General features: G+C 35.4%; 3 protein-coding genes and 1 long non-coding RNA gene across 4 annotated transcripts; 2 read left to right on the top strand and 2 right to left on the bottom strand.

Annotated features, from left to right (window-relative positions):
* Window positions 1-55: 55 nt before the first annotated feature.
* On the bottom strand, window positions 56-4,104 carry LOC142555337 (receptor protein kinase TMK1-like). Its single transcript, XM_075666165.1, is given in 3 exon segments — window positions 56-993; window positions 1,531-2,266; window positions 2,268-4,104. Coding segments are annotated over 3 exon segments (2,811 nt in total). The 5' UTR covers window positions 3,813-4,104; the 3' UTR covers window positions 56-463.
* A 1,584-nt stretch (window positions 4,105-5,688) lies between these two features.
* On the top strand, window positions 5,689-7,602 carry LOC142520461 (uncharacterized). Its single transcript, XR_012813926.1, has 2 exons — window positions 5,689-5,821; window positions 7,328-7,602. It is a non-coding gene; the product is annotated as an uncharacterized LOC142520461 (long non-coding RNA).
* A 911-nt stretch (window positions 7,603-8,513) lies between these two features.
* Window positions 8,514-14,421, bottom strand: LOC142555328 (histidine kinase CRE1-like). Its single transcript, XM_075666154.1, has 11 exons — window positions 13,585-14,421; window positions 12,927-13,160; window positions 12,662-12,831; window positions 12,024-12,242; window positions 11,759-11,945; window positions 11,620-11,671; window positions 11,295-11,524; window positions 11,050-11,148; window positions 10,257-10,960; window positions 9,504-10,010; window positions 8,514-9,262 (listed from the first exon to the last, which is right to left on the bottom strand). The coding sequence occupies exons 1-11, from the start codon at window positions 13,912-13,914 to the stop codon at window positions 8,974-8,976; spliced, it is 3,021 nt and encodes a 1,006-aa protein (XP_075522269.1). The 5' UTR covers window positions 13,915-14,421; the 3' UTR covers window positions 8,514-8,973.
* A 5,563-nt stretch (window positions 14,422-19,984) lies between these two features.
* Window positions 19,985-22,629, top strand: LOC142555322 (zinc finger protein 4-like). The gene is made up of 2 exons (XM_075666145.1): window positions 19,985-20,337; window positions 21,646-22,629. Exon 2 carries the CDS (start codon window positions 21,694-21,696, stop codon window positions 22,390-22,392), a length of 699 nt encoding a protein of 232 aa, XP_075522260.1. The 5' UTR covers window positions 19,985-20,337; window positions 21,646-21,693; the 3' UTR covers window positions 22,393-22,629.
* The last annotated feature ends 1,422 nt before the right edge of the window (window positions 22,630-24,051 follow it).

Raw genomic sequence — 24,051 nt, 5'->3', positions numbered from 1 at the left:
TTGTATTATAAAGTTACTTTGAAATAATCCAGTAGATCAAAAATTTTGATAAAAATAAATTTAAATATATTTATTTGTTTATATATATATATATATATATATATATTTTTGAAGGAGAAAAAATTTCCTCATTGTTATCTTACATAACAATAATAGGGGGGTAAAGTACAGAGAAATATCATAAATTGACACAGAGACCATAAAATTAATTATAGTAGACATGGATCATGGTTGGGATGAAATAGAGTTTAGTAACAAACTCCCGAAACAAATAAAATCTAACTAAAACTATCTCTGAGTTTGAGGAAATCATTGAAAGAAAGAACAGGGGTGGGTTGAAACTTCTCTAAATTAAGATTAACCACTTGAAATTTTAATCACCCGAGCACCATTCGTGCGCACAGGCAAAGCAACTTGCTAGAAGACAGAATACACAAGAAAAACTCCAACCTCGGCCCTGATCTCAACGTCCATCGGCTGATGTGAACGAGTCAGCAAACCCAGATGGCCGAGTCGGTATGCTCGTCTGAGTATTATCGTTGCTACCAAAGTAAGAAGAAGAGCCATCGATGGAATTCGTTCCCTCAAGAGCCTGCCATTTCTTGACTGCTTGAGGTAAGGTCATATCATAATCGATCCCATATACATCATCTGGATCAGCTGGTTCAGATGGTTTCCAGAGTTCCGCAAGAGATGACAGCACGTTCACCGAATGACTCATATCAGGACGTTGATGTGGTTCTCTCGAAGAGCAGTGGCCGGCCAGCTCTGACACAGTGCTGATGCTAGAAAGAGTTTCTTCACTGAGGTCGATAGTAGGATCGATGGATTTTCGGAAGGTGTCTTTGTTGATGAGCATTCTGCGGAACCATGGCACTAGATGCTGGCTGTCGTCTGGGTAGGACTCGTCTAAGGCTTTTCTTCCGGTGATAAGTTCCATTAGAATCACTCCAAAGCTGAATACGTCGATTTTGGTACTCACTCTGCCGGTTACTGTTCAATTATGCAAAGAAACCACATTCAGGTGAGGAAAGGAAGCAAGCAAGCAAGCAAGGAAACAACCGCATATAAAATGTCTGTTGCCCCATAGGTCGAACGAATGTCAAATCTTCAGATTCAACAAAGCTAGATTCAATGTTCTTTTTATAGGTGAAACAAAGAGCATGAAACATGTCTCATTAGCAGGTTAGGTTCCAGTTATTGTTGACCAAGTTCACGAGATGCACATGCAAGTAAAAAATGAAGAGTAAAAATTTCATATCAACTTCGGAATCTCTTCAAAGGAAGGAGCGTGAAGAACAAAAGAAAAATCGGTGGGCCGTGCCAATCTCTTCAAGATTAAAAAGGCGTGGTAATCATTTGTACTTGAAAATAATCATGTCAATGCAATCAAGGAACTTCATACCGACAGCTAAAATTTGATGGAGTAAATCAAGGAACTTCCGTGAAACAATTATCACGATTTTTATATCAAACAAATAAAGCTCTTACAAATTGGGGGGGTGGGGGGGTGTATATATATATATATACCTGCATATTCCGGTGCAAGATAGCCAAAAGTTCCAGCCAATCTAGTAGCAATTGAAGCTTTACCATCAGGGGCCAGGCGAACAAGCCCAAAATCTGCAACTTTAGCCCTCATATCATCTCCAAGAAGAATGTTGGATGGTTTAAGATCCCTATGAATAAAACTCTGTTGAGCTAAACCATGCAAATATTCGACACCCCTGGCAACATCCAATGCGATAGCCAGCCTTTTCGTCCATTCCAGAGGTTTCAACCCTTCTTCCTTCCAGTTAAAAAGAAACCTACTAAGTGTCCCCTGTGGCATGTACTCATAGACAAGCAGCCTCTCGTTTCCATCTAAGCAATATCCCAAAAGTTCAACCAGATGCCTGTGCCTGACCTTTGTAAGAACAGCGATCTCAGACTTGAACTCATCTAATCCCTTTTCGCTCATCACTCCAGATTCCATCCTCTTTACCGCAATCTTCGTCCCGTCATGCAACTCCCCTTTATAAACCGTTCCAAATCCACCTCTGCCTAGCATATTTTGTTCACTAAAGTTGTTTGTCACATTTTTCAGCACTTGGATAGAAATCACCATGCTACCTGTCTCAACAATGTGAATGTCTCTAGGCCCACTGCTCACATGACTCTGAGTCTCACTCATCCCACCATTAATGCTTGAACCGGCAATAGTAATCTTAACAGCATCTTCGGACCCAGAGTCATGAGGATGTATAACCACGGTATGAGGTGACTGTACTATACCGGCTTCGCTTTTTTTTGGTTCGATAAAGGCAAAAGACCAATGCTCCGGCAAAGACGAGGGCACAAACACCACCAACAACGGATCCTACAACCACCACGGTTGATATCTTCCCACTGCCATTTGATCTTGATCTTCCATCATAATCTGAAGGGGATCCAGGAGAATTTCCACTCCCACCCTGTGGTGGAGGCGGAGCATTCTTCCCAATATTCAAGTTTCCATTAGTGTTGACCGACACACTACTCTTAAAAATTGGTACTGGACCATAAATTTGATTATTTGAAACATCCAACACTGTAAGATCGGGAAGGTTCGTCAATTCATTGGGAATAACACCTGTCAACAAGTTATCAGACAGAATCAATCTCTGCAGAGTTGTGATTTGTGAAAAATTAGGAGAAATAGTTCCTCTTAGATTCATTCGATGAAAATTCACCACGGTGATCTTCCCATTGCTACAAGTAATCCCCTTCCAAGAAGCACATGGGTCATTCCCTTCCCAAACCCCAGCAAATTGAACAGGATACCCAAAATCCTTAACCACATTGAGAAGCGTATCAACTCGTGGATCGCATTTCACACCCGGATCAGGTGAACAAAAACTGTTACTACCAGCCCTCATATCAACCAGTACCGTGTCACTGAAGCTCGGAGTCTTCCCTTGTAACTTGTTGTTCGTTAAATTCACCATCGCCAGTGACTTCAATCCAACCAAAGAATCAGGCACAGGCCCGGTCAAACTATTGTCCCGTAAACTCAAGTTCTGCAACTGAGTTAAGCCAGTGAAATCCGGTAATGGCCCCGAAAATAAATTTCCATGCAACCAAACCTCAGTTAACTGAGTCATATTTTGTAAAATATCCAACGAACCGTTCAATCTAGCACTACCCTTCTGACTATTGAGCCACAGTCTCTGTATGCTAGAGCCCGAAAAAGTAGATGGCAACGGGCCCTCTAGATAATTAAACGCTAAACGCAAATCCACTAAGCTCGGAAACGTATCAGGCCCAAAAAAATCAGGCAAGAATCCAGAAAGATTGGTACCCGTGGCTGAAAAAGTTTGCAAAGTAGACGCAGCCTTGATACTTTCAGGGATAACCCACGAGTCTAAGGGATTGTATTCCAAGAAAACATCTTGCAACGAGTTCATACCATTAAAAAAATCTGAGGGAATCGAAGAGAAATTGTTGTTGCTGAGCAAAAGGCTCTGAAGCGAGCTCAACCCTGCAAAACTCGGCAGCGGGCCAGTGAGATGGTTTTTCATAACTTCAAACACCTGCAAAGACGCCAGTTTATTGAGGTTAGAAGGAAGAGACCCTTCAAGATTCTGATTCCCGATCTGGATCCGGGTCACCCGTTTATCCGGGGAACATTGCACGTTCTTCCAACTACAGGGGTCCGAGTCGACCCAACCGAGCTGGCTAGGTGAATTGAGGCTCCTCTTGAGGTCTTGCATAACCGCCGCATCAGGTGACTGCGATCGGCCAACGGCGGCTAAAACCGAAAACACAGCGAATAGAAGCGTTCTCGAGGCCATTATTCCCAGAGAGTGAAATGGGTTCGAAGAAAATTATTGGGTCTGGCTCAGAATCTCACATTCCATCAAAAATCTTCATTGTATTCACTATTCTGAGATTCTTTTCACCTTTCCCTCGATCAGTCGCTACAGTTCTATCTTTTCAAGAAAGGAGAAAAGGAAATAATAAAATAAAAAAAAAAAAGCAGTATGGGTGTTTTTACGCAAGATCGGGAAGTACGAAAGGTGAGAATTCGGGAAGAAGTGGGGTGTGATTTCTTGCATAGGAGGAGGAGGAAACAGTGTGTGTGTGTGTGTGGGGGGGGGGGGGGAATGGGATACAGTTGTCACATGGGGTGGGATGTAAATTTTGGCCCATATTTACGTGTGGGCCCATTTAGAATTTCTTCTGCGAATTATCAATATTTAAGAAGATTAATTCGGAGGTCATAAAGTAATAAGCATAAATTTAATGTAGTTTATTAATAATAAAAAAATAGATATTTATAATAACTATTTAATTCTATAAATAATGTCACGATGATTATACACCATGATATCAAGAAGATTACTTTATCTCCTTGATTATTAGAAATATGTTTCATTATATTTTAATTTAATTAGTGGCTTCCGACTATTGATTTGCATTTTGATTAGGTGGAAAAAAAATTTCAATGAAAAAAACTAATGTATTTACATGGACAAAATAAGTTAATTGAAAATTTATGAATATCGGACAAGAAAAAGTTTTTGTAAGAAGAATTAAACTTCTGATTATTGACAAATCGTCCAACTGCTCCACTAATTTATTTAAGGCAAAAACTCGTGTGAGACGATCTCACGGGTCGTATTTTGTAAGACGGATCTCTTATTTAGGTCATCCATGAAAAAATATTACTTTTTTATGCTAAAAGTATTACTTTTTATTGTGAATATTGGTAGGGTTGACCCGTCTCACAGATAAAGATTCGTGAGACCGTATCAAAGACATACTCTTTATTTAATATCAAGTTATGAACTATTTTTCCATTGTTTTAAATTTGTTTGCCATGTATAGAAGAATACATACATCATATAGGTGATGATTATTTTCCCCACCAAATATTTAAATTGATGGAGAAAAAACTATGAAAAAGATATATGTGTATACATGCATATCTTTTTCTCAATCCAAAATCAATTGTCCTAAAAAGATATAGTCCAGATTAAGTTGATGGAGTAAAAATCAATTCTTTTATAAAATCGAAAACAGCGAATCGAATTCAATTGGTTAGCTGGATTTGGTGTTTAAAAGACGTGGAGGGGGGAATGATTTCCTATAATTGCTGCTTTAATTGTGGTGACAAATTGGTTCCCACTAACTCTCGCGTGTCGATAGAAGTCTCAAAAATTTGAAGATATACATGAATTACATACATTTAAGTTATCAAATATTTTAGGTATTTTTATTAATTATTTTTAATACATGATTGTGACATGAATTTGTGTTTTAATTCTTGGCTCATTAAAATTTAATTTACTAGGGCTTTTACCAGTATTTCGCGCTCGAACGAGGTACGGAGACCATTGATAGTTAAGAAAAAATATTTTTATTAAATAATTATTTTTAATTATTTAATATGTGGTGTAATTAAGAGTGATTTTCGAAAATAGATTTTGGTAAGGTATTTTTCTCGTCCAGTCATTGTTTAAACCGGCACGCAAATTTTACGAAGTTGTGGACTTTTTGAATGTTTGGACAATATTTTAAAAAACGTACCCAAATGAAATTTTTTTCGGGAGTGTTTTTGGACTTAATGGAATTATTTAAAACATAATGGGCTCAAATTCTATTTAACCTCGTTATTTTTAATTAAGGGACTATGATACACCAAATATTAAATTTAACCTACTATTAAAAAAACCTAATCTCCTACCCTAAATACTTCGGCCGCCCCTCTCCTTTCAGCAGCAGCCATTCTCGAAAAAACACCAGCAGCAACCTTCGAAATTCTTCAAGTTTTTCAGAGAACTCCTTCCCCGTCTCTCCGGTGCAAACTCTACACGATTATCTCTTTGTTTTTGAGCGTATATACGCAAAGACATGCCATATACCTTGTTTTTCTAATTATTCACATCAATATATATTTATCTGTGTGTTTATGCATGAAAAAAATCAGCTCTAATATGTTATATGCATATGGATCATATTTGCATGGAAACACTTCACTTTTCTTCATGTAACTCGCGTTTTTGTTGACATGGTCATAGGGGCTGCCGGGTTTGACGTTAAGAGATGATTTACAGCAGGTTTAGTGAAGGTTTAAGTGTCGAGATCGGGTCTGAAGCATGTTGCTTAGGGTCGATCGGATGTTGTGTTCTTGGTGGTTGTTATGGCTAGATCGGGTAAAAGTGGTGAGAGCAGCGTGCATGGGCTCGGTCTAGGCCATGGTCCAGACCCTGTTGGGTCCATTTCAAGGCTGAGAATGGTCCATGAGCTGCTGGACACAAGGTTGGAGGTGGTTCGAAAGTTATGTGGCAAGTTGGGTTGCTTCATGGGTGAGCCTAGCGATACGACGGGTAGAGGCTGTATACGTGGGTTTGTTTGGTCCAGGATGGAGCTCATGGCTCGAACTTGGTCTTAGGATAGTTGGTTAAGGGCCGGTCACGTTGGTCTCGTGCCTAGGGTCAAGTTATGGGAGCTAGGTGCGCTAGGATTCGAAAGTTCTAACGTGCAGAAAATTCCAGCAGCTGGTCGATGGTTTTCGAGGGCTTTAGGATTTCTGAAATGTGTGATTTAAGGGCTAGTCACGTGTGGTTAGGTCATGGTTTAAGTTTGGAAAGATTTGGTTGAGTTTCAGGTTAATTCGAGTTAAAACCGAGACCCCTATCCGAGATTTAAAACGAATTATAAAAGTTACATAATTGGCTCGAGTTTACGTCTAGGAAATAATTATAAATATGTTTTGAGGTGTTTTAATAAGTCTGACTGGCTTCGGGTCGAAATTTTGAGGTCCGTGTGTAAAGCGGTCAATTAGGGTTTCCGGGGGCAAAATGATTATTTTGCACCAGGGGCGAGTTAGCCGTCCTGACAGCACCCTGATCACAAAATTACATGTTTTAAATGTATACGTTATCACGAACATGACTTTTTATGGGAATACGAAAATTACGTTGCATGCTTGATTTTAAGAAAATTTACATATGCACATGATTTTTATAAGTGATAAACATGGTGATATGTTTTGAAAGATAGGAGTTGGTTGTGACTAATACGAAGGCGAACATGTAAGGCCAAGGCTTAGTAGATGGGTAATATTGTCACTGATGTCTCCGCTGCCAGGTACCGTGGTTATACGTAGATGGATTCATCGACTAGAGTTGATATGAAATTCACAACTAATTATTTGAATTCAAATAAAAAAATTGAACACATATATGTAGATATGTTGAGATATGATAGGATACGTTTATGCTTTGGCATGTTATGTTTAAGTTCATGATTTTAAGATCATGAAATTTATTTTAATTACAGTACTTTTCACTGTTGCATGTAGACTCACTAGGTGTGAATGGTGCAAGTGAGCAGTTTGTTGATGAGGAGACTGGATGTGCTGAAAACTAAGTAGGCTGAGCTGGGGGTGCACATGTTAACCCGAGAACCTTGCATTCTTCCGCATATTATGATCACGAGTCATGGGTGTAAACAATATTTTAAATGTTTTTGCATCTATACGTTGATAATTTTGACAGACGTTGAGTTCTTTTAAAACAGTAAACTAGGGATCGATTTCATTTTAATATTTAATAAACGTCAGTTATTTTTATTCAATGGTTGAAAGACTTTTTAAAAATGCATGATTTACTTCTTTTATTTCATGCATGTGTTTGAGTATTTCCAAAAAGAGCTTTTTTTAAAAAAATATTTAAACATTTATTTATTTTAAGTAGTAGACGTTTCAAATACCGAATGTTATTCCTATTTTAATATAATTAGATAATGTAGATTTCTCATATTTTTATGGAAGTTACATATATGTTGATAATCGAACGACTAATATTTGACCACATTATAAAGAAATAAATACTCTACGTGTAACATATAATAATTATTAACTTTTAATCATAATATTAATATTAATCTCATGTGAATTATTTAGTTTCTTATGTTAAATTAAAAAGTAGACAAAAACTTTTATTAGACAGTCTCATCATTTAATTTTGTGAGACATATATCATATTTGAGTCATCGACGAGAAAGTATTATTTTGTATGAAAAAATATTATTTATTATTATAAATATGAACATGATTAACTCTCTCATAAAAGACCTACTATTAAAAGTATTATACAATTATGTGTGCTTAACCAGATACATTTGCTATTCGGTATTGGTTTTAAGTCAAATTTTTTAAGAACTAGAGATTTTAAACATACTTGATTCTTTTAGCAGTTATATGCAATATTGTTCAGTGAAAATTAATCAATTGTGTTTTTTGGATTTTTCAGGAGACTCGAAGAAAAGATAATACTAAAATTCAATTTTTTAAAAAAATTATTACAATCCCAGGGGGTTGAAATAGTGAGAATGAGAGGAGTAGTGAGGAGGCCAACTTTATATGTCGGGTCACTTTTAGGAATCAGAACCAGACATGCATGCCAAAAGGTCCCTAAGCATATGCTTTGTCACACAAACTCTCTTTTAAATCCGGACCACATTCGGTCCTATTCTTTTTCCTCATCTTTGTTCTTAGTTATCTGAAACGACGATTTCTTTGTATTAAATACTTTTCAGGTACAAAATTATTAAAGAAGACTGAGATATTACATACAACACATTCAATGACCGTGAGTCTTTACTCAACTGAGGCTTGGATTTAAGATTAAATCGTGTCTCTATTCAACTGAGAACTTGTCAAGAATTTGTAAAATGATGGTGATGGATTTTGCGGCTCATGCTTCTTCCCCTATCAATGTACATACAGCAGGGGAAAGAACCGTTTGTTGACTGCTGCATGCACGAACACACTAAAATCTAGCCAAAGCATACTCGGTTAGCTACCACCTTGTCTGAATCTGCCATCCGCGAGATATTAACAAACCTTAACCACCAACTAATATAAACATGCCCTTTAATTACAAGGTAAGAATTCGACCAGCAAAACGTGGAAAAATTGCCGGCTCCCTTGAGTAACCGTTTTGATCAGTTGGAAATTTTATGCAGATAAGAATCAAGAAAAGGCGGATTCTGAGACAGGTTTGGTTCGAAGAAGTTGGCAACAGCTTGGTACAGAGTGTTCTCTTGGAAAGGTTTCGATACGTATCCGTCCATACCACATTTCAAGCATTTGTCTAAATTTGCATGTATAACATCAGCTGTCATGGCCAGTATTGGCATGTGCCACTTTGTTTTTCCTTCGGTCGTGCATCCTCCATTCATATGCATATTTGCTTTGCTCTCCATCTCTCGAATGAGACGAGTAGCCTCGAACCTAAAATAATAGGGACAAGTGGAAGATTTAGCACTTAAAATAACCTCTAACATTAATCTAGTCTGCAGCATCAAAAGGCATCCCGAGGAAATATAGATGCAGCATTTGAATATGTTGGTAAATTGTCTTCGGAATTTCGTATCTGGTTTAATGACACATTAATTGTTGATTCTCGAACAAAGGGAAATGACATTAATGAAAAAAAACTACAGCACGTAATCCAAAAGGAAAGTGAACATACCCGTCCATTTCAGGCATCTGAATATCCATGAAGCAGACATCAAAACTATGCGGTATCTGAAGCCATTTAAGAGCCTCTTTGCCACTCTCAGCACACTGCACGTCAGCCCCGAATTTTTTGAGAGCGCCTGCAGCAACTCTGCGGTTCACAACATTATCGTCGACCACTAATATCTTCTTTCCACACAACAAGCCAAGAAGTCCGCCACCAGAATGGTATAAGACATCTCTTCCATGATGAATTTTCTGGCCCATTCCCAGTACCTGTTGAAGGCATGCCGCAACCATACTCGCTCTGAGTGGTTTCATGATCACTGTATCGGCAAAGCTAGCCACCTTGGCTTTAGCAGACTCCGCAACTGTTATGTTGGTTGCCAGAAGGATCATAGCTGGAAACTTACGCAAGAAACCATTCTGTCTCCAGTTTGATAACGATTTAAAGCCATCTTCTTCCCTTGAAATCCAATAATCTTTTTCAACTAGAAGCATATCTGGAAGCTTTTCGTTTCTGCCAAGATAAAATAATAAGAAACCAAAAGTAAGCAAAATGAATTTTCTACAAACCACTATGGAAGTTTACCCGACAATAGTTTTTTCCTTCAACACAGTCGGTAACGTATATAGGCAACCAAGATAGAAACAAAAGGTTTTTATACACCAGAAGTTTTAAAAGTTTCACAACTTTTCCAACGGAGAGAAAAATTTCGCATTCAACTTGACAGATGTCACAGAACATAAAATGAAATGTCCTTACTTAGAAACAAGGGGGCCATATTTGCCAGATACAGCAACAGCCATCCTGATGCTACCCACAACTTCGGCCTGAATTCCAAGTCTCTTGAGGTGGTACCATGTGACAGCAGCTCTTACTGGGTTCCCGTCAACTACAACGGCTCTCAACCCTTTGAATGAAGTGGGTAAATAATCGGAAAAGGATATTTCTGGATCAAAAGCTGCACTTTTCTCACATCTTTGTAACTCAACTGCGAACGAAAATGTGCTTCCAACATTGAGACGGCTAGTGAAGTTCATCTGACCGCCCATCAGCTCAACAAGGCACTTACTGATGCTCAATCCAATACCTGTTCCCCCATAATTTCGAGAAGTTGAACTGTCTGCCTGCATGAACGGATTGAAAACTCGTTTTTGTGCTTGCTCAGGGATACCAATACCCGTATCTTCAACAAAAACAATTAAAGTAACTTTCTTATGGGTATTATCATTTATCATGTTACTGGAGGAATCATACTGGAACTCGTCTTTTAAATGCTTAAACGATTCCCAACTGCTTCGATCATCAGCAGCTTGATAGCCACTCAAGGTATTAAAATGTCGGCCATGAGCTTGACCCATACATTCGGACTCTCCATTCAAGTAGGTGTCAGCCTTCACACCCCTTACATATTTGGATTGTTCAGCTAAATGCACTCTAACAAATATATGTCCTCGTTCGGTGAACTGTTGAAATACGTAAAAAATCATCTCATACCTTAGACCAGAAAATCTAGAATTCTATGAAAGATTAGGTTTGGTAAATTTTCACTTACTTTCACAGAGTTTCCCACAAGATTGGTGATCACCTGCCTGAATCTTCCTGGATCTCCCACAACAATTTCAGGAACTTCTTCGGAAACAAATACTGCCAACTGTTAATTTCTAATCAGCACACAAAGAGGTTGAAAATAATAGAAGACGGATCAAAACATAATAAAGCAGTACTTCTTGGCTTCCCCAATCCAAAAAATTGTGATGGATATGTAGATTTTGATTGCTATGGAGCTGAAGGATTTACCTCAATACCCTTTTGCCGACACTTCTCCGAAAATAAGGATAAAACATCATCTAGAATCAACCTCACATCGAATGGGACTGCCTCGAGTTCTAGCTTTCCAGCTTCGATCTTTGCACGGTCAAGCACTTCATTTATCAAGGTAATTAATGAGTCCCCACATGCTTGAGCCGTTTGTGCATAGTCTCTTTGGGTTGAACTAAGTTCAGTATCCAGTAGCAGTGCAAGCATACCTAAATGCATAAGAAATAAGTGCTTTACAAGTCGGTTCCGACTAAAAATTTGATATGTGTGTGCGCGCGCGCGCGTGACAGGTTTCTCCGCATACCAAGGATGCCATTCATTGGGGTTCTTATCTCATGAGAAACAGTGGCAAGAAACTACACAAAACAAGAGGTCAGATTCAGGTGGTAACAACTTGCAATGGAGTGACAAGAGTAGCTAGAGAAATCACTAATGAACAAAACCTGAGATTTGGCAACATCAGCAGCTTCGGCTCGAACTTTCAGTTCTTGCATTTTATTGAAATCGTCTTCGACTCTAACAATGTGAAGTCCTGCGCCATATATAATGTATCCAACAAGAAATCCAATAACAAAGACAAAAAATGCTGTTGTGAGTGCAATCCACGATGTTGGAGCCTTCTGAAGATACCTACAAAATAATCGAAGTAACAACGGATTTGTTTCGTGATTCATTCATCTATAAGATTGATATGTTTTGTTTACCTACCGACATATCATCTCATGTTTACGAAATGGATCCCCAAAGTCAAGTCTACTGATGTGCTTAAGGTGCAGGTCGCCATCCTGCGAATGGTGCTCGTACATGATCAGAGGATCAGAAGAGTTGGTGATATCATATACATTAACCACAATTGCCTGGTTCCCAGCAAGTTGTCCGAGTAGATTTTCAACTAGTGATTCAACATCAAAGGCCCCACCGAGATAACTGCTTGAAATCAACAGCAAAAAGCACATGAGAAAGTCCCATCACAAGATGAGGCAAGGATGCAACAAATTGATGTATTTTGGAAACTGAAATATACAGGCTGGGTCTTGGTGTAAATGAAACAGGGGTTTGAAAACTCTGAAGTTTCAGATTATATGATTTCGCAAAGACATAAAATAAGGCCACACATGTATACCATATCACCCACAAAATAAGTGAAATCCTTCACAAATTGTATCCAATGATCACCATACACTAATGACTGGTTCCCTTAGAAAGATCAAACTCCACTTGCTCGCACATGACAACGTTTGCATCTTACTCAAACGAAATGATAAAAAAACAGTACGACGAAATAGTTTCACAACAGAATTGAAATCACGAATATTTTAGAGCAGTCTTGACTCCCAAATACTCACCCTACAGTTGATTCAACACGTTCTTTGACAGTCGGGTTCGAGGGAAGCTTGGAGTTATAAACTGGGAATGTCAAAACAACCCCTAGATGATGAGAGTTTAGCAACCTGAATGGACTAGTAAGAACTGCTTTGCCCGTCGCTCGTGCCCTCAATATGTTTTCGCGATCCTCCTGTTTCAACAAAAATAATTGAGTAGTCAGAAAATGAAAAGTGGAACCTTAATTATCATAACACAATGCATACAATAATAGAGAAATTGAATAACCTCCCCGGACATCATATCAAGTGATTCAATGTAGGATACAGTTTCTTGCGAGAATATAACCGGTGCGTATTCATCTCGAATTGGCGAAGGCTCATTCTCCATTGTTCTTATAGTCCACCCATGACGCCTTTCAAAATCTTCTCTCTCCGTATTCATAACCCTCTGGGCATAAGCAACCCCACTCAACAATGGCCTCTCAAATGCAGTTCTTGCTGTGTATGCAGCAAAAGTTTCCTACAGTTTATACAGCGCTAAGAAAATAAACCTTGCAAACGAAAAAATAAACTCACAATGAACACCACATTTTGTTTTTCGAACACGGAACTGTAAGATCTCAGCAGAATAGAATAGTCATATCATGTCCAAAAAAAGAAAGCACATAAGTCAGCACCAAAAATTAAAATAACATCAATTGACATGAAGCAAGCATAATCAATTGTCAGAGAGTTAAGATATCAGTGGAAAGTAGAACTACTATAGACAGACATACATACATACATACAACTACAAGAGCCAAAAAAATGTCAACCGCCAAAATCCACAAAAAAAACAACCAAAACAGATCGAGGGTCCCCATTCTTCTCCTGAAATAACCACTGAGCTCTCTTCACATTAACAGGCAAATAATAAATTAATAAACGCTAGAAACACAAAAAACCTGATCAATTGCTGAAGGGTTCTTGTAGTAGTGGAAAGTAGATACAAGTATTGCAAGGGCATGGACATGGTTAACACTAACACTAAACTGATCTTGCAACATTCTTGCCCTTTGATCACACATACTCACGAGCACTTCTTTCCTCCTCTCTTTCTGCTCATCATCCATGTAATCATAAATTTGTTTGCTAAGGAACAACATTATCATGATCCAGAGTCCCAAGATTCTCGGAGTCGAGACTTTATGGATGAACGAAAATTTTTTCTTTGTGCTCAGTTGTTCATTCACCCTCACAGCCACCATGCGATAGCCGTGTTTCTTTTCGCCCATCTTGAGAACTTGCCCTGTTATACTTCACTTCAGAACTCACAGTCTCCAACTCCTTTAATCATTACAATAAAAATGTCAATCTTGTGCGAGTTAAAACCCATATGCATTTCACCCAGATAGTAACCCAAAAAAGAAAATAATATTTAACAGCAAAATAAAAGGTAAGTTATTTTCACGGAGTCTGGGAGTAACAAAACATGGCCGTGCAAGCCTCAAAAGACGAAAGGGAGCCCAAATCTCAAGAAGTGAGCAACTCTCTCAAAAACTCCAAACGGGGTTTCTTAGTATAAAATTAATGGGTTTCTCCAAGATTTCGTTTTTGACCATCTTTAGCCGGAAAGAAATCAATTTTCGGAGATATAAGTGAACTATCTGTGGCGTCGATCTCCTGAATTTATTTTCTGGGCTTTGTTTAATGGAGAGTTGATGATGGGGGATAATAATATTAAATTATATGAATACAATAAGTGAGCGAAGGATGCGTTGCCTTGCTTACTTTTAAAAGCAAACTGAATCGAATTTCAGGATTTTTGCAGATACGCTCTGTCCCCTTATTGCGTTAAAAGTCAATAAGCTACTTCAAAACACCCTCGGCCCTCTCACCTCCTCGCTCTCTCTCCAAAAGTACATTATTTTTGACAAAAAATTTGAGAATGTTTCTACAAAAAATCATTCCTTTCGAAATTATTAAAACATGAGCAAGTTGATAATCTTTTGATTAAAAAAAAAAATTTATTACACTACGATCTTATTTTATGTTTAAAGATTAATCCAATAAATTATTGATATTGAACTGAAATTGAGAAAGAAATATGTTTTTTTTTATTCTAAAATAAAAATTATCGATTTTTAAAAAATTATGTTATACGTGATAAGATCGAATGGGTGGATAAAGAATACTTTCCGAATTATAAAAAAACTTCTTCAAAATAAATACATATAAATATATATCTATAAATACAGATATATATAGATAGATAGAACGGGTGGATAAAGAATTTTTTTCGAATTATAAAAAAATTCATCAAGATAAATAAATAAATATATATATATATATATATATTTTAGTCCGCATATTTTAAAAAAAAGTACTTATCTTGTGAGACGGTTTCATGAATCTTTATCTGTGAGACGGGTCAACCCTCCCGATATTCACAATAAAAAATTAAGACTCTTAGTATAAAGAGTAATATTTTTCATGGATGACACAAATAAGATATCAATCTCACAAAATACGACCCGTGAGACCGTCTCACACAAGTTTTTGCCAAATACAGAAACTTTTTTCATACATATTTTTATTTAGGTCATTTATTAAAAATTATTATTTTCTGTATCAAAAATATTACTTGTTCGAAGAATATAATTTATTCGATATCTATATTATCAATTCACAATATATATTTATTTATTTTGAAAATCAAATAAATTTTGTTTATTTAAAAAGTCTATAAATTATTTTTTTCTCCTAAAAAAACTTAGTTATTTTTAATAATTAAAACCAAATTATCAACATTTGGTAACTTTATTTTCAATGTCATCTCAATAAACTTTATTTTTTTTCATTTCTTACAACATATATTTAATAAAAACTAGTAAAAGATGCGTATGTGTTACATGTGTTATTATTATTTTTAATTTAATCAAATAATACTAAAAAATTAGCATGAGATTTTTTTCAATTTAGAATAGTTGTCCGATTTAAAAGGAAAGTTTTGTTTAGATTTCTTTCTATCTAAAATATGGAGTGACTCGATTCATTTTTAGTAGAATAAGAAGAATAATTATAGAATTAAATATTTTAGTATCATCTAATGTAGTTATTCTAATAATCACACACTTAATAATATAATATAGATAGTATAGATATTTGTTACATGTCAAAATATTTTTTGTTCTTGAAAAAAAATTGATTCTTTATAAAAAAATACTTTTATAAATAACCAATACAAATTTTTTTTAAAATTTTCAAATTATATTTTAAATCAGTAGCCAAACACCAAAAGTAAATTTTAACGGTGAGATTGAGCTATGATATTACGCTTAAATTATAGAATTATGCTAATTTCACGTCAAAATGCTAGCTCAAATAGAGAATTATATGAGAGTTATCCAATATCATATATATAATTCTCAATAACTTAATTTAATTGACGTGAAATATTTAGATTCTGATTTATCAAAAATAAATTTTTATTTTTTTACTAACAAAATTAAATAATATTAAAAAAATTATTAAGTTTGACACCCTCGTCTGTCAACGTACCACACTATACATGCCAGGCAAAATGTCTCTCTCATATTACTTCACAATTTATGTCAGAGTTCAATTAATATCAATAAACTAGCAAAGACGAGGCGGAAGATGAAGTACAAACAGACAAACTCTATTTATTTTTTTCTTTAAAAATTATTTTAAAATTCTCATCAAATAAAAAATATAATATTTCCAAGTGACTATCATAAATTTTAAACTTTTTCAACTTATTACATATAAGAAACTTCCAGGTCAATCGGGAATCATCTTGACACGGAAATAGATTAAATGACATCTTAATCTAAAAACAAAGAATAACTCGAGCTCGAGTTTAAAAAAAAAACAATTAATTTATATAATGACAAAATATAATTGGATTTTTAAAAATAAAATCAGGTATATTATTAAACGATCCTAAAAAAGCAATGGGCGAAATTCTGACAAAAAAGTTGATATTTTTTTGTTTTCTATTATTTGATAATTGCACACACACAATCGCTTTGTTAATAAACAGTAAATCATCCATTGGATTGTTGTCAAGTGTCGACGAACGATGACATGAAAAGCCCCACCAGTGAAGGCACGTTATTATAGCAGACACATAATGAGAAACGATTATTTATTTATTTATTTATTTATTGGATGGTTTGATATTTTTAGGTTTTGATCATTAAATTTTAATTTTTTGTTTTGGTGCACTTGCCTTTTATTTTTGAATATTTTAGTCTACTTGTTAACATGTCATCTAAAAAAATCAACAATTTCATATATAACATTAGTATTTTTTTATGTTATATTATAATTTTCGGTATCATATCAATAGTTTGATCAAACTATTTGGAATTTAATATTTAATATATCAAAATCAAACTTTTAAAAATGAATTAAAATCCAAAATTAAACAAATTGGTAGGGAAAAAAAATTTAAGTAAATTATATGTAATTTTGTTTGAGTTTTTATATACATGTTAAATATTTAAACAATTAAAATATACTTGACAAAAACTTGTGTGAGACGGTTTCACGAGTTATTGTAAGGCGGATCTTTTAATTGGATCATTCATGAAAATGTATTATTTTTATACTAAGATTATTACTTTTTATTGTGACTATCGGTAGGGTTGACCCGTATCACATATAAAGATTCGTGAGACCGTCTCACAAAAAATCTACTCAACATACAATGCTCCATTTACAATATTTCGCCGCTCTTCTTGTTCACAATATGCAAAATAATCCAAACGTTACTTTTAGATTGTTTCCAACAATAATAATTATTTATTGTCAACAATAATAATCAACCAAATGTAAGACCCCGAATAATTGCCAAACATTTAAAAAAAACATAAAATGATATAATTATGTTAAATAATACAAGCTTCATTTAGGATAATATTGGGAAATTATGCATAATCATTAATATTTTAATTTAAATATTAGTTTTTTCATTTTCTTATGTTTGGGCTTAAGCTCGAGCTTGACGAGGTCAAAAATATATATCGATTATATACAACTAAATAAATATGATTTTAGATTATAAATTTGATGATATGATTTTAGAATGTCACCACGCTTCACTTCTTTTAAAAGAAAATAATGAATTTTCATGCCTTGTGCTGCTATAGAACCTTTAGGAGTGAGTTACGCATAATTAATTATTAATTAACTAGTCTTTGGATATGGTGTTTCGAGATAATTACTAAATTTGATTTTTTTTGAAGCCAAGTGGTTTTGGTTGTCTAAGATAAGTTTTAAATTTATTATACACAAGGAAAACTAGAAAAGTTAAATAAAATTGATAATAAGGAATTTGAGGCATGTCAAATGAGCCATCTCTGGATTCATTCATGTCAAAGTGGTGCATGTGAACCACCTCTTGTTTCTCTATGATCAACGTGTTGTATAACTGTATTATGTTATGTATATTTTTTTGTTCTGTTCTGATGTTCGTCATGTGAGTCGTCTCTTTGTTCCCACTGTTCAAAGTGCTGCACGTGGGGAGCACGTGTGTGAGTCACTTATTGTTTCCATCTGATCAACATGTTGCATGATATAAATTCTAATATGGATTATGTAATTCTTGAATTATGCCATCCTATATGTATGTGTATTTATTATTTATTATCGTGAAATTTTTTTCGTTATCCTTGAGATCGATTTAGTGGCTGTATGCATAAGTATAAGGAATAATTTTGGTTTCAAATAATGATCTGAATGATGGAGGTGAATACATAAAATATACAAAAGAGAATTGAGGATGATGATGACGTGGAAAATTATCCGCATAGCTTGAAGACTTGATTTCTTTCATTTTTAAGATTCATAAGACTTGACTATCCGAGTGTGGTAAACCAAGCCTTACACCAGCATAATAATTTAATCAAACACCGAAAAGTAATATTGGGTTACTATGTAACAACCAAATTTTCACACTTAAAAGTCTGTGATATATTATATATATATGTGTGTGTGTGTGTGTGTGGTATTTTTAAAATGAGCTTTTAACGAATTTTTTATATAACAGTGGTAAATAAAAAAGAAAAAAAGAGTGTAATCATTTTTGCATTGGAAAATCTCAAAAGTTTGGCTCTTATCCAAACCCAAAAAGGGTGCATGACAACTCCTCTGGTCTATTTTGTCAAGATAGTGCAGGGAATATGATGCTGCAAATAGAAAGTGCTTAAAAAGATTATGTGACATTAGTGTTTCTATTTTCATCAATTATGTGTTTGAGCCACTTTTTCATCATTAAATATATATTAACGAAAACTTTTATTAAAATGGATTACTAGAAAGAGAGGAATATTAACCTTTAATTCGATATTAACGATTTGTGTGAGGTAAATTGTCATCTATAAACGACCAGAATATAATAAGTAATAATCTATATAAATAACAAAATATTCTTATATTTTACGAGAGTATCACTCCTGCATCAAATAGTGCAAATTTATCACCTCCAATGGGTGTTTGAGTCGGTGAGATATGTAAACTCCGTGGATATTAACAAGAATGTTTTATAAACGACGCGATGAATTTAAAATCAACCATGATGCATCATATGTAATTTCCTTTTAACATAATCACGTGTACTTGAATTCAGCAAGGCCCAAATTAAGTCATCCCGAAGCCCACGAGTTGTTTTTCATAGTCCTGGATACCCCCTGTGAACCCAGCAATTTTTTTTATTTTTTTGTCAAAAAATATCTAATAATTTAAATTTAAATTTTCAAATATTTAATATTAAAAAAATCGATTATTGGTATTCCAATAAAAAGTGATGCACACAAACACTAGAGACAACGTTGTTAAAAAAGATAAAACCATGGTGATTATTATAATAATCAAAATAACATGTCCTATCTAATGTTTTGTTTATTTAAATGCCGCAGTTAATATATTTGCTGCATAGAAAATATAAAGAGCACGTCTATTGTGAGGCGGTCTCATAAATCTTTATTTGTGAGACGGATTAACACTACCGATATTCACAATAAAAAATAATATTCTTAGTATAAAAGTAATACTTTTTCATGGATGACCCAAATAAAAAATCAGTTTAACAAAATATGATATCTGAGACCGTCTCGTACAAATTTTTGTCAAATATAACTTTGATGATAATTCCCACTTGAAACAAAATGAACAGGGCTAAATCAGTCATTTCACAACTGGTTTTGCACAGGAGCATGGGACATCTCATGGTGGATGTCATGCGTGTTCGGTCCCATTCCCACAGTTTCGAAAAAAAATCAAATTCCATGTAAACTGGACTTTCTAATAAAGAAGGAATTAAAAGAGCATAATATATCTTGTGGCCATCTTTTTTTTTTCTTCTTAAAGAAATTTCGAGGATTTATTCTAACAAGATGTCATCGAATGCTAAAATGGGACTCCAAAATCTCGTAATAAAAACTGTATTACACTGTTGAATGAAGGACACTTGTTTTGGTGGTAGTGGGGCAGAGCATTTTTGCAGGCGGAGGAACATAAAATAGCAGTCTTCTGTTTTATTTCTCTGACGTACACCACCCCTTCTCTCTAATGATCTTATCTCCATGTTATTCTCGTGTTTCTGAATCACACCATTTTTGTTAAAAAAAACTAGACTCTTCGCTGTCTGTCTTTTCATCTCACAATCTGAGACGCTTGCAGTTGGTTTCAAGGTACTTACTGTCAAAAGCCCTAAACTTTTTTTGGTGGTGGGTTACTTTTTTTTTTATTGCTTTTGTACCTGTTGATTCTTTGTAAAGCTGTGGATTGGTTTGAGTCAATTCTTGGATCATAAAGTTGGTTTATGGATGGATAAAATACATGGGTTTTGGTTGGTTTGGTTTTGTTTTCGAGTAGTTCGACTTCTTGATCTAGTGAATTACGTCAGAGTTAGCTTTGAGATTTCTAATACTTGTTGATTACTTGGCTGTGAAATCCATGGTATCTGTGTTTCTTGAACATGTGTATCTTTTTTTTTTGGTGCTCATTCAATTGGAATTAAACAGTGGAAAATTATTAATAATATTGACTTTAATTTTTTTTAAAAAAAACTAGTGCCAAGGCTATCCATCTTTTGCAGATCTTGGAAGGAATGTCGATGAGGGAACGCAAATTTAGCCTTCTTTCCAAGAAACTTTCAACTTTTGAGACATGAAAATGACACCTGAGGAATTTTTTTCCTTTGATTGCCTTGCCCTCTCGTTGCTCGGTCCATATGGAATCTGAGTTGGGATGCCATTGTCAAATCAGTCCCAAGAAAGTTTTCAACAACTTCACCTAATCATAATCCAATCATCATAATCTTCTTGTTGAATCTTTACGAGATAAACATTTGTTTCAAGTGTAAACCTGACCACAAGCTCGTACTGTATGTGACTAAATTTTGTTTCGAAACTCGAAACTGAAGTTTGAATACAATCGTTCCCATAATTGTTTAGAATGTAAGAAGAACCGTTGGTTCGACACAATGTTATCCAAATCCGGGTTACTGATGTTCGGTTTGTACTAAAATCACAGCATCGCTTAATTACCTCGTTAGTTGATTGTTTGATTGAGAGTTTTATTCTCTATTCTTTGGAGTATATACCCTAAAAGAATCTCGACTTTCCGTAATCCTCATGAACAACAGTAGTTGACATGCATGACGTGGATCATTGGTTGCTTGTTCATCTGAGTCGTGTAAAGAAACACCGGATATCTGTATCAAGTGACCACCTCATCCAAAGTTTAGGCTTCTAGCATTTCCCATTTCGTTCTTGCATGCAAAACTCTAGATTCCAGCCCTTGCACTTCCTACTTTGCCTAGCTAGCTCTAGTAACGATATTGAATATGGCAGGAACTAAAATTTTTAAGCCATAATAGCTAGACGTCAGGCCTTCAATATTTCAAGTTCTTGGGTAACTAGTTACCCAAAGCCAACGTACCAATGCTGGTCAGCTGCCTTTGTTTTCACAAGTAACCGAATTCTTTTGATTTTCAGGTAACTGAGTTGATTCCACCATCAAATCTACATCGTTTTTTTCGAAATATGAGACCCCCGAATCTCAATCTAGAGTCGGAAGATGAATCCGAATCCACAAGCCACGTAGCCTCCAATATATCCTTGCAAGAAACGTCCCCAGCCCATTCCAAAGAAAACAACCACTCTCACGAAACGACACGTCTTACTCTAGACCTCACACTTGGCTTCTTCAATACCAATTCAAAAGGCACAGATGAATCCCCTCACCCTCCAGTAGGTTCCAGAGTTTTCTCATGCAATTACTGCCGCCGGAAGTTCTACAGCTCACAGGCATTGGGAGGACACCAGAATGCACACAAGAGAGAAAGAACTCTTGCGAAAAGGGCCATGCGAATGGGTATGTTATCAGAGAGATACGCTAGCTTAGCGTCATTACCGCTCCATGGTTCTGCATTTCAATCTCTAGGCATCGAAGCTCATTCGGCAATGCACCAACAAATGCTCAGGCCTATTCATAGGCCGATTCATGGGATAAAAGGCGGGGCAAGGTTTGTCGATCAAGGTTATTTCGGGAACATGCCTGCTGTATTCATGGAGAATGATGATGCCGATATTTCGTCATGGCCTGGAAGCTTTCGGCAAATCGACGGGTATCATGGAAATCAGGGATTCGATTCAGGACAGAGTTCTAACATAAGTTTTGCGGCACCTGATCCGCCTCCGAGGACAGATTCATCGCTTCCTGATCTAACTTTGAAGCTGTAAACCAATTCTTTTTGCATGAGAAGTAGAGTTTAATTCGGTGACAGCTTTCTTGATTCTTGGGAGTTCGATTCATCTCACGCTGTACAGGGATTCTTTCCTGCTTTTCAAAAATACATGTTCTTGAATATTTGATGATGATGATTCGGACATCGTATGATTTACATGTTGAGATAAAGCTTGCATGCTCCAAGTGTTACTTCACTGACAAATTTTCTGAATTCATATTATTACATTTTTTACCACTTCTCCAATAATTATACATTAAAGTTTGGCTGATAACCATTGCTGATCTTTTAGCGAAAAACATTTTTTTGTATTATATTATTACTTGATTAATGAATTCTTTTTTATATCAAGTATTCTGAAATTTCAGGATGTAACACACACAGAGGAAACTGATAAAGTTTTGACGTACCTTCTGTAAAATCAGGTCCAGATTAGTAATAATATATAATAGTAGAAACGATTATGATAACGCGAAGTGTGTCCCAACTCCAAATACTTGGAATTCATGCACATGTCCAGGTTCAGTTATTGATCTTTGTCTATTTGTATTATTTACGATACTATTAAGGTAGTAATCGAGTCGGAAAGTTAAAACATCCACCTTTTTAATTATAAGATAAGAAGATCACTATAAAGTATAATCAAGGAATGGAAGAAAAAACAGACGAAAGATGAGCTTGTAATGCCGTAGATTTCACTTTTGACTGCAATTCGTGACATCTTTTAATCTGTCCATATATAAAGGAAAAACGTTTTCTTGGGCTTCTCGTAATTAATCTTGCACGGAATTAACGAAATAAATTAGCTGCTGTAATTGGAAACACCAATCTCCACAAGAAATTAACACAATGAGGCTGCTTCAAATGACTACCTTGGGAATCTTGAATCCTTCGGATTTTTCTACATTAGACATGGATTTAGCAGAGCTTTCTATCGACACATTTTCATCCTATATATGTGTACATTAACGTTTCAAACCTCTTGGGTGTCGTTTCCGGCATTGAAAGTGTTAAAAAAGACTGATTTTTAGTCATGTGTGTATAGCCATGTTAGGTGACAAGGGCCACATTTATTTAATGGGATGTCGGATGAATACAAATTGGTTTTGCCAATTTGTTGCAATTGTCAAATTTGATTGGCGATGGCAAGAAGCCGAATGGAAATTTCATGCACGGGGAGCTCTATAAATAGAGCTCCCTCCATCTCAGTTTATGTATCCCTGATCATAAGCTCTTTAGTATTATAAAATAAAGAGCAAAGAAAAAAAGAGAGTTTTTTCTTGTGTGAGTTAGAGAAAATATTTTCTCGGTTATACTCGGGTTGGGAGTGTGAGATATTTAGTGTATTGTTGTATACACTTGTTGTAATATTTCTTCCAATTATAAAAGATCTGCAGTAGCTTCGTGGACGTAGCCTATTTTTGGGTGAACCACGTAAATCTTGTGTTCTTGTTGATTATTTTATTCCGCATTTTTCGGCAATATTATCATCGTGATCGGTATCGCTTCGGGGTAATTTCCCAACAACTGGTATCAGAGCCTTGTTGTGAAAATTCTTAAGAATTCTAAGTATGCTCTGTGGTTGCAGCTTTGTCTGATCTTCCACATCAGAAAAGATTTTTTAGATTTTTTGCTAAGGCTAGAGAAGTGATGG

Source organism: Primulina tabacum, chromosome 1 (assembly GCF_025594145.1).
Source record: "Primulina tabacum isolate GXHZ01 chromosome 1, ASM2559414v2, whole genome shotgun sequence".
Taxonomy (NCBI): domain Eukaryota; kingdom Viridiplantae; phylum Streptophyta; class Magnoliopsida; order Lamiales; family Gesneriaceae; genus Primulina; species Primulina tabacum.
The sequence above is the reverse complement of the archived record's forward strand: the minus strand, read 5'-3'. Positions and strand labels throughout refer to the sequence as shown.

Coding starts and splice junctions, on each gene's coding strand:
- LOC142555328 (XM_075666154.1), bottom strand. CDS start 13,914: ATGGGCGAAAAGAAACACGGCTATCGCATGGTGGCTGTGAGGGTGAAT. Junction 11,946..12,023: donor AAACATGAGATGATATGTCG/GTAGGTAAACAA, acceptor ATTATTTTGTAG/GTATCTTCAGAAGGCTCCAA. Junction 11,149..11,294: donor GTCGGCAAAAGGGTATTGAG/GTAAATCCTTCA, acceptor AGAAATTAACAG/TTGGCAGTATTTGTTTCCGA.
- LOC142555322 (XM_075666145.1), top strand. CDS start 21,694: ATGAGACCCCCGAATCTCAATCTAGAGTCGGAAGATGAATCCGAATCC.